The sequence below is a fragment of the Battus philenor genome, unplaced genomic scaffold (assembly GCF_028537555.1).
Source record: "Battus philenor isolate CCGP_79_NKW_IND1 unplaced genomic scaffold, ilBatPhil1.0.hap1 SCAF_29, whole genome shotgun sequence".
NCBI classification, from domain to species: domain Eukaryota; kingdom Metazoa; phylum Arthropoda; class Insecta; order Lepidoptera; family Papilionidae; genus Battus; species Battus philenor.
Genome location: NW_027181692.1, coordinates 2,209,940 through 2,220,092, shown reverse-complemented (window position 1 = coordinate 2,220,092; position 10,153 = coordinate 2,209,940). Strand labels below are relative to the sequence as shown.

At 34.6% G+C, this 10,153-nt stretch overlaps 2 protein-coding genes across 2 annotated transcripts; one reads left to right on the top strand and one right to left on the bottom strand.

The window, feature by feature from the left end:
• Positions 1–1,331: 1,331 nt before the first annotated feature.
• Positions 1,332–3,707, bottom strand: LOC137926166 (uncharacterized). The gene is made up of 2 exons (XM_068769726.1): positions 3,371–3,707; positions 1,332–1,604 (listed from the first exon to the last, which is right to left on the bottom strand). The coding sequence occupies exons 1-2, from the start codon at positions 3,688–3,690 to the stop codon at positions 1,397–1,399; spliced, it is 528 nt and encodes a 175-aa protein (XP_068625827.1). The 5' UTR covers positions 3,691–3,707; the 3' UTR covers positions 1,332–1,396.
• A 319-nt stretch (positions 3,708–4,026) lies between these two features.
• LOC137926431 (zinc finger protein 559-like) lies at positions 4,027–8,444 on the top strand. The gene is made up of 5 exons (XM_068770030.1): positions 4,027–4,206; positions 5,036–5,174; positions 5,250–5,330; positions 6,253–6,513; positions 7,462–8,444. The coding sequence occupies exons 1-5, from the start codon at positions 4,048–4,050 to the stop codon at positions 8,442–8,444; spliced, it is 1,623 nt and encodes a 540-aa protein (XP_068626131.1). The 5' UTR covers positions 4,027–4,047.
• Positions 8,445–10,153: the final 1,709 nt, after the last annotated feature.

The following is a 10,153-nucleotide window of genomic DNA, read 5'->3' as shown; positions in this document are numbered from 1 at the left end:
ACACTTGCACTTAATTTCCTTAAAAATTATAGACTTAATTTTGATGAAAAACGCTATAGGACTACAAATTAAATTACTGTCACTGGCTATAAATATTGCACATCGACCTTTGGACAGAGACAATCGGTTAGTTTCGGCTTCGTAGAGCACGATCTCTGTCGCACACACTGTATTTCGTGCAATATTTATCACCGAGTATTGTAATATAGTTTACATTTTTTGATAGTATATATATCTTTGAAGGCTTCGAATATTAATCTTTGCATGTGGAAGATTTCACATTAATTAAAAATCCACACACCACATTAGAGTCATAATTGTTATCATTATTTCAGCGGTAGAAAGTCCACAGCTGGTCTTGGGTTTTAATAGACTTTCCAATAGAAATTGTTACCAGACAACCTTATCATGGTTGTCGGTTCTTGTGAGTGGACAATGATTAGAATTCTTTAATGATATACTCAATTTTGTTGTTGCAAATATTGACATTCCCTCTCTATATTACCTAAGTTTTTTTGATTAATTTAACAAAAATATCGCCTTATGTGCTATAGGAGTCCAGTAAAGTATATAAGGTCAGCCATTTTTAAAATCCATGGATATTACCTGCAACATTTCTGGATAGATGAGATTTCTGAGAATTTTTCAAATATTTTAAACATGCGATTTGATGTCAAGTTTCTGATACACACCAATGTTCATCTTCCATACAATGTTCAACACTAATTAATTCATATTAAGAATGTAATGAATTGGCCTGGCCAAGTCCTAACCAATTGGTGAACAAAACCATTGAATTTTATAGAAAGCTTTCTAAGTCCAGGTCCATCTTTTTGGAGAGAACTTGGAAACATAACAGAAACACTAGTTAAACCATGAGGAATGTTATCAAGCTGCCACGTCTCCAAAACTCTGCTCTGGCTATCGAGACCTCAACTATGTTTAATGGCAGAGATCAAAACTGGTCATAGTCTTAACAAATATCTCTTTACACTAAGTTTTATGGGAAGTCCTCTATGCAGGGCATGCCTAGGAAAGACTGCTCCTCACATACTACTACTGGGTATGGGAGTTGCATACAACAGCTACATACTATGGTTCACAGGGAAGCCTCTCCGAATTCTTAGGTGTCATCAGTCTGTTAGGATTTCTTGAGGATTTGGCAAGATTAAAAGCCAACTCTGACTCAAAATATATGGAATGTCCAACGGCTATAAAAAGCAGCTTGTTAAGAAAGCTCTCTGGTCATTGTGAAATTCGACTTTCAAATTAGGAATGATTTGATTAGTTTCAGGGCTATGTCAGTAGAAAATGATCACTGCACTCTTAATTCAAATTAACCACAACAGTAATAAACATTTTGAAAATGTTACTTTAGTTCCAGCACATGACAACATTACTGCTTCCTTTCCAGAAGATCCATGTATGCACATTCCAATAAATCTTCATCTTTAACACCTAGATTCTTTTGCAACTCTTTAGCAATTGCCTGACCTTCTTCTAATGTTTGTTCTGGGTTCAGCACAACTTCTAACTCCATAAAATTTCCAAGCCCTTCCACTGTGTCTATATGGATCCTTGTCTGTCCAACTAGATACAGCTTTCTGGAACCAAGAGCATTTGTTAATACAACTAAAGTTTTGCAAAAAAAATATTGCTAGCTGTATCTTACTGGTACTTAAAGAATTGCTTAAAGTGCCACTTGGCACGACACTTCGCTCATGCAGCCTGCTGTCGGGGCAGCAAAGTTCTCGAGTGACTATCTCGACACTTACGGTCACACAAAGTCAGTGAAAGTGTGTAGAACAGAACCAGTTATGCTATTTTTAAGGGAGGCTTATCCAGTAGGTGTCCAGGCTGATGAGAATGGATTGATTGGATCAATAGAACTGATCATTTCTGAGTGGTGGTTTCTAGTCTAATTATAGTAACTAATATAGTCCAGTTGATTGACAAGCTGAAGTAGCAGCAGGGAGACCACATAGCACACAGAACTGATGGTCACTGGAAGTAGATATTAATAACCACATATTATGGACATGCATAAGAAAAAGTGTACAATCCCCAAGTATGCAGCAAAGTAAATTTATAGACAAGAATTTTTTGTATTTTAAAGAAGCTGTAAATATGTATTTATTGTTAATTACTATCGCTTAATAAACAAATATAACTAAAGACTACACAATTATTGTTTTCAAATATTAGGGGGACTAGAAAATAATGTCGCTTTTCTTAATTTGAATTCACAAAACCACATTTTTAAACAAGCTTTTATTTTTAATCATTAATATATTCACCTTCATTATTAGCAACCTTTTGTCATCTTGTATACAAATTTTCAATGCCAGAGTGGTAAAAATCAATAGATTTTTCTGTAAAATATGTTGATAGAAATGACATTAGTTTCCAGTCCTCCTAATACTATGATGTAGTCAATGAAATAACTAGGAATAAATGCATAGCAAATTTATATGCTGTAAAAGTATGAGCGATAGATGACATCTCTCTGGTTCTTAAAAGCAAACAACTATGCATTGGATGGAAACATCCCAAAACCTGTTATGTTTTTGTTTGCCTAATAACAGTACATTATCAGCCTGTACACAATAACTATTTATTATTTATGGCTGACCAAACAAACTACACTTGCCATGACAATTATGAATTACCCACCACCATTACACAAAGACAACAATCTACACCATCATTAATGTTCTCAAAATATTGGTTGTTTTATCTTTGCTTTAATCTGTAAAAGTGAGTTTTGAGCAGTAAAATGGATACACAGGATTTATTATAACCAATATTTTATGATGACAGTAAAAACCCTCATTTGTACTTACATTAAATACTTTTTTAACCTTTCGACAAACACATTCAACTATCTCTGCTAGTGTTTTTCCATATCTAACTGAACCCGTAAATTTCTTGCTACTGTTGCACTGCCTTATTAACTTATTTTTTGCATAAGTGAACCAATCATTTATTAATTTACTCCACTTGTGAGGGTATGATAGTCTTTTGATTGTGTATCCAAATTCAAATTCAAACATGGCTACTCCCTTAGATTTCCAATAGGACCAGCAGGAACTGACCAAATTCATCATTAAGAGCCAGAGAACATCCTTTGTTTAGCATAGGGTTCCTCCATAGTAGTAGCCAAATTAACCAATAAATTTTAGTTATTGAGAAAGGCATAAATTAAATATTATTGACTCAGTATTCAAAATAGGAAACTAAAATCGAAACTACCTTTTGTTTCCATAAATATTAAAGTTATAAAAGAGTTCCACCTTGAATTTAAAACTGGGGTTTTACTAAATAGACGAATGTCGTAAAGGTAATAAAAAACTTAATGAGATAGACTTACCGCTCCTTCACAACACGACCCCTTAAGCCAACACATTTCTGCAACATTTCGTCGAGCAATTTTGCCTTATCTTTTTCATTTACAGAGAATTCTAACAACTCATAGTTACACAATTTAGGACCTCCCTCATCATCACGACTGTATCTCACCAGGACAGCCGAAGAATCCGGGAAGAACCTCATTTTTAAACGTCCATCGGTAACTTTGTAAAATACGTCGTTCTGATTTATAATCGTACAAGGACCGCCACTCAATTCCTCTGCTATTCTACATATCCTCTCCACATCGTGTACCTTGCCTTTGATTTCAACGTTACGCATTTTAAATTTTATATTTATAATAAGTTATAAGCAGATGTACATTAAGTTTTGACTTTTAATAATGGCGCTAAAATGTACATCACAGATAATTAATTCCTAGTTACTACAGAAAACCAATTTTGTAAAAACTTATGTGAATATATAACTTTAATTATCGTTCGAGTTGTTTATTAAACATAACAGATACTATATGATTGTGTAATAAAACTAAATAATTATTTATATTCATTAACTAAAGTATGTACCTAGCGAAGTAAAACATCGACATTTGAGCGACTTTGAGTGTTGAATTTTATTTAAACATGCCTATAACTGTCAAATGGCAAAAATCATAATATTGACGAAAAAATTCAATAAATGGACGCGGAATATGAAAAAGTTTGGATTTCCCAGCCAGATGTATGTCGGTGTTGTTTATCTGCCAGCGGCAGCAGTAACTTGACTGTAGCATACATATCAGATGCAGGCATTAAAGAGGTTTATCATGAGATGTTACAGGAATGTTTTGGTATTTCTGTAAGTTAAAAGAAATATATCAAAGATATTATACATTCATTTTTAGCATTACTAGGTAACGCTATATTTTAGTTTTCTACTGTAGTTTATCAAAATAAAATTGATTATCCGCATGTTACTGATACAGTCAACATATTCATTTATTAAAGCATATATTTATGCCTTTTAAAATTTAATTCAAGGGAATCAAAAACAAAAAATCATAGTATCTGCAGTATTTGGCCAGCTATATGCCAATATAAAATATAATAAGCTATATGCCAATTCCTACAAAGAGTTTGCAACATGGTACATGATGGTTTACATCTAGTATAAATGTGACATGTGCACTTTTCAGGTTTACTTGATAAGCTTGCAGTCGCTTATATAGCCATGGAGAGGGGTATGCTCTTATGGTATTTCTCTACAACTCTGAATGTGTTATAAGGAGATGTATAAATGATTGTAACTTTAACTTACTAATCAGTTTTAAATTCAGTGTTGTAGAGAATTACCAAAGATAGCCCTCTCTGTGGCACTTTGTGGGACTGAGCTAGCCAATGAGTCTCAAAATGAGAGATCATACTTCAGTGCCCTCAAACTTCATGGGTGATATACATAGATCGTAGACTTTCATCCTTGACCTCCAGAGACTCATCTTAGATCTTCATTCTAAGGTACTGAGAGGTATTATATATGAAGATGGTTTATGGTTTCACAAACACTCAACAGTCAAGTAGATTTGATGATTTACTGTTTTTTCAAAGTTGTACTTTATATGTTTCTACAAGTGTTCATAAAATATACATTGTTTAATAACAATAACAAAATCATAGCATGAATTCTCAAGATGTCGCAGTTACAAGAATGGGGCCGCAGTCAGCTGGTGTGTACTCAATGTGTTGCCCAGCTAAGACTCTCCTGTGCTTTCAAGAAACAAGTGTTGCAATCTGAAAAATATTTCAATCTCTATTATTGTCAACAAACAGGTATTGTAAACTAGAATTAAAATTGTATTTGTAAAAATTTCCTATAATTGATGTGATATAAATTAAAAATTCCAGATGTCCCAGCCATAGAAAAATCGGAAAAGGAAGATGAAATTAGGAATAAAAACATTTTTTTAAATGTTGTAACAAATGATGGTAAGTATTAAAAAAAAAGTGAATAAATGGATTCTATATATCCTGTGATATTCTCTCTGTTGCTACAAGTGCTATCATTTGCTTTTATAATTATTTTTCACTTACATGTTTTAGGAATAGAGAACTTTAGGAGAATTGTTTTATTTTCGTGTGAAGTATGCGTATATCTAGTAGTGAAACATGGATCGCTATTATAGAATGCTTCTTTGGCAAAGTTCTTCTTCTTAATCGCTTCCTCATGATGTACTTGGCCACAACCGTTACTGAGGATAAGCATACAAGATGCTCTAACAGGCGGCACAAAAGTAATATTATAATGTGAATATGTCTTGATTTTTTTCACATTTTTATTGCATTTTTCAATCGCAGTGCATGTAATGCCGGATATAGATCTCTCCCAATTGTTTCATTAAGAAAATGGGAAGCATTTTGCAAAGACCTTCTTCTTCTTCAGCTGATAAAGGACCAGTCTTGCGCTGACCGCTTCTAGGGACTTCGCGCGATCTTAACTATGCCGTCAGTCTGCTTAGTGGGTGTCTACCTACGTTGCGTCTTCCGCCTCGTGGCCGCCACTCGAGAACCTTTCGGCCCCAACAGCTATATTTTCCAGGAGCGATGTGCTCCGCCCATTGCCACTTCAGATGAGCAATTCTTATACCTACATTGGTGCTCTCAGTTTTAACAGGGTAATATGGCACTATGCTGTCCATGCCAATCAATGTTTTCCACTTGAGAACCCTAAGGTCCTTCCGGCCAACCAATCCGCTGCCTTATGTACTTTCGTTCATCTACGGATCACCTCACTCCAGATTCTATGTAGAAATCACGACAACAGATGGCGTCCATGGCTCACATGCATTTTTAACGCTAATGTACTGAAGGTATTTTCAATTAAAATTAGACTTATTGTAAATTTCCACAGATGCGGCTTCGATAAACAATGAGACTAGTTTTCTTAAGTCCAACAATAAAAAAGTACGCGTTCGGAAGAAAAGAAGAAAATACTCCGAAAGAAACAGTCAGACAAGTGAGAAAGAGACAGATTATAATTCGGATACACCCATTGCACAATTGGCTAGAGTCACTTCACACAATATAGACGATCAGATATCACTTCAAAGTAAATTAAGGGATATAGTGCTATTAAATAATTGCAAAGAAATTATACAAACGGATAACAAAGGTATAAAATTATTGGGAAGACTTCTGTTTGATTTTAACTGAAAAGATGATTTGATGGATCTGTGATTCTAGGGATATCTTACAATCTCTTGTGAAATCGAGGACCCCTTTCGGTGACCCTGACACCAGGTCACTCCACAAAGTACCTTAGAAATCTATAAATGTTCCATGGCCATCTTATTCAGAGAAATGTTGCATCATCATGTTTTAGCTCCACATCTACCGCTGGACATGGTCTCTCATGTAGATTTCCAATAAGACCTGAATCAAAAGTCTTCAATGATCTTAATGAGGTATTTTATCCACCTTACCGGTAAACATCCTTGCCAGTTTGTCCTTTACATCCTTACTATTGTACACAGGTTGATTACATATAGTTGTAGGGGGGTTCAATGTCAACCTAATTTGTGACCAAAAAGCTTTAGAGCTTTTAAACCTATTTACAATCACTCTGTTAGTGATCACTCTGAAATAAGTTACATTTTTTTATTAGAATGCGACAGGACTATAATTTAACCCTTAAATGCATGAATTTTATTTATACTTTTATAAATATTGCATAAAAGTACACTAAAAAGCAGGGAAAAAAAAAGAAAAAATATATTTTTTATACTTATTTATTTAAAAAAAAAACCATACATCTGCAACAGATACACAACAATATGCATTTACTTTTAAATTTTACGTTTAAATGATCGCAGTTTGTCAACATTATGCATTTAAGGGTTAAAGCAGTACAAAATCTGTAAGGATATATAAAACTCCATTATTAACATATTAAAATTTATTTTAGTAAAGAATAATTAATTTTAATATGTAGGAATGTAAGTTTTCTCATTACATTGTTAAATACTTTTGAACCCTCGATTTTTGGATAAGGAACTGTGCATTTAAATCTTAAACACCAATAACCAAACACCCTGTCTAAATTATTGATTTATATTTTTAGCACAAAAACCGATGCAAAGAAAAACTCATGTAAAACAAATATCGGAGAGGAAAAGAGTCAAGTTGACATGTGGAACTGTCTTGAGAGATACCACAGCTTGCCCATTCAGACACCACAAGAGTTGGTTCCAATGTTTCTTCTGCTTAAAAGACTTTATGGAGATCAATCCGCTCAGAGAGCACACGTTAAGCGCGCACTCTGATATAGATGCTGAATTAAAAAAGATCAAGTCCTACCCTCGATCTTTGCAAATAGACATTTCTAATCTGCAATGTCGGAAATGTTGTTTGACATTGACAGACGTCAAAGAGATGTGCCGTCATTTTGACAGCGTTCACGATAAAGCGATTTATAACGAGTGTATAGCTGATTATAAAGTTGATTGTAGTCCGTTCACGTGTCATATTTGTAAGCAAGAGTTTCACGTGTTTAGAACACTGACCACACATCTTAACGAGCATTATGCGAACTGCATCTGCGACGTATGTGGCAAGTCATTCCTTAACACCCGACGTCTGGAAGTCCACAAAAGAACGCACGAAAGGGGCGACTACCCTTGCGAAAAATGCGGGAAAGTCCTGAAAACTAAGACATCTAAAGCGAATCATATGGAAAGCGTTCATTCGAATCGCATTATAAAATGTCAGATATGCACGAAACCAATGAAACATTACAACGATAGAATCAAACACATGTCCGAAGCGCACGGGATTACTCATAAGTTCGCGTGCCATATCTGCGGACGCGAGTACAAAATAAAACACTACCTGGCAACACATATAAGACAAACGCACGGACACAAAAATAAAAAGTGCACGGAATGTGATATGGCGTTTATTACTAATCATGGATTGAAGAAACATATGCTAAAACATACGGGCGAAAAGCCGTTCACATGTGGCATTTGTTGTAAGTCCTATGCAAGGAACTATACACTAAGAGAGCATATGAGGATACATGACATTGATAAACGTTCAACATAAATTAAATGACATTATTAAAATCGATATCTATTTAATTCCCTCCAATTTTTTTTAAAAATCGAATCATAGAACGCCCATTCCTGGATATAGATACATTAGATTTCCAATAGAACTGGTTAGAAGCTGCCTGTCTCCAGTATCTACCAAAATATCTACTAGGTCATCTGACCACATCATGGTTAGATGTCCTATGCTGTGCTTGCTGGTCTGTGGTCTCCACACCAGAATCTTAAGACTGTCATCTTTTCTGTGGTCTGCCAACTGTTATATTGTTTCTATGCCGTAAGTCATCACCGGTAACTAGGGGCGGCTCTAGCTCGTGTAGCGACCGTGTGCAATAAAACCATTGCGCCATCTAGACCTGACCCCCCTCCGCGACTATATCTATTAACTTTGCCGTCGTAACAAGAAAGTTTTTTCATATTCCAACAAGCTATTTTATAAGTAGGTACAGCTTACAGTATTAAACTTTAAAAACGTGAAATAAGGTTTATTTCGAGCTGAAACAAAATGTTCGAAAAAGAAGCCGCCCATAGGGCGCTCTCGTTTCATAACTGCCGCCACCGTGCTGGCTGGCCGCTTCTGTCACATCATTATTGTGCCCTGATAGTCCAAGATGATGCTCTTAGCTGTCTCAGGGAGCGGCGCCCGTGTGCATTACACACCCTGCACTATAGGTTAAGCCGCCCTTATCGGTAACACATATTTTAGTGTCACATTTGTATTATCGCCGCTGAGGTTTTCATTTACTGTTTCAACAGCACTTCTGTGTGCAAATGAAAGTAACAGAGAGGTCATCTAAGACTAAGAAAAGTTAAACATGCGTTTACACGCGGCACTTTTAAAAAAATAATCTTACATGTAGGACATTTGTACATTTTATGCATTTTTGTCATGGTTTTCTTAATTGACGGAAAATACCGTTTCTATCTCTTAAAAAAAAAAGTTATCAATGCAATACTCAGTGAGTTGTGTGGTGGTAGCCCAGCGGTAGAGGACTGGGACTTAGTGTAGGAAGTGGGTTCGATTACCGAGATACAAACATAATTCACACTGTGCATTAATTATATGGGAGTGCCACTGCTCACAAACAAATTTCTAGAGGCTGGGCAGCAGTTTTTGGACACTGCAAGACTACTAAAAATGTGATTATGTTTTCATTGAATGCTTTATGGCACAAAAACCTCTGTTTGTAATAAAGAAAAAAATATCGTTATAATTTGCTGGGTAGAAATAGGTATATTACTCTGTAATTTCTAAGGGAAAGGTGCGATTTTCACTGTTTATTTGTTGTTTTTAAATTTTTTCTCTATTTTCTCAAACTGTCACGAATATACCATAAAATGGTCAAATTGAAATAGTTTAAAAAGTAAAAAAATTGAAAAAGTTTGCAAATAGTTAATTGTCAAATCGATATAGGTTAACTAAATGTTCGATCTTTTATGTACATTTGTTTTGGAATGAGGTATTATCGGCGTAGAACACTAAGTAATAAATATTTAAATACATAAAACATCACAGAATACCTTAATCGAAGTTTTATAATTATAAATTAATTACTGAATAACATTTAATTTTTTATTAATTGTTTATTAAAAAAGACCGAAAATATTAGAATTAATGATAACTGTTTTTTTTTCTAATTATTTTTTTTTATTTACGGGATTGTTATCAATATTTTGGAGTGACATTGCTATAGCAATCTTATT

Coding starts and splice junctions, on each gene's coding strand:
- LOC137926166 (XM_068769726.1), bottom strand. CDS start 3,690: ATGCGTAACGTTGAAATCAAAGGCAAGGTACACGATGTGGAGAGGATA. Junction 1,605..3,370: donor GGTCGTGTTGTGAAGGAGCG/GTAAGTCTATCT, acceptor TCTTGGTTCCAG/AAAGCTGTATCTAGTTGGAC.
- LOC137926431 (XM_068770030.1), top strand. CDS start 4,048: ATGGACGCGGAATATGAAAAAGTTTGGATTTCCCAGCCAGATGTATGT. Junction 4,207..5,035: donor AGGAATGTTTTGGTATTTCT/GTAAGTTAAAAG, acceptor TGAATTCTCAAG/ATGTCGCAGTTACAAGAATG. Junction 5,175..5,249: donor CTATTATTGTCAACAAACAG/GTATTGTAAACT, acceptor TAAAAATTCCAG/ATGTCCCAGCCATAGAAAAA.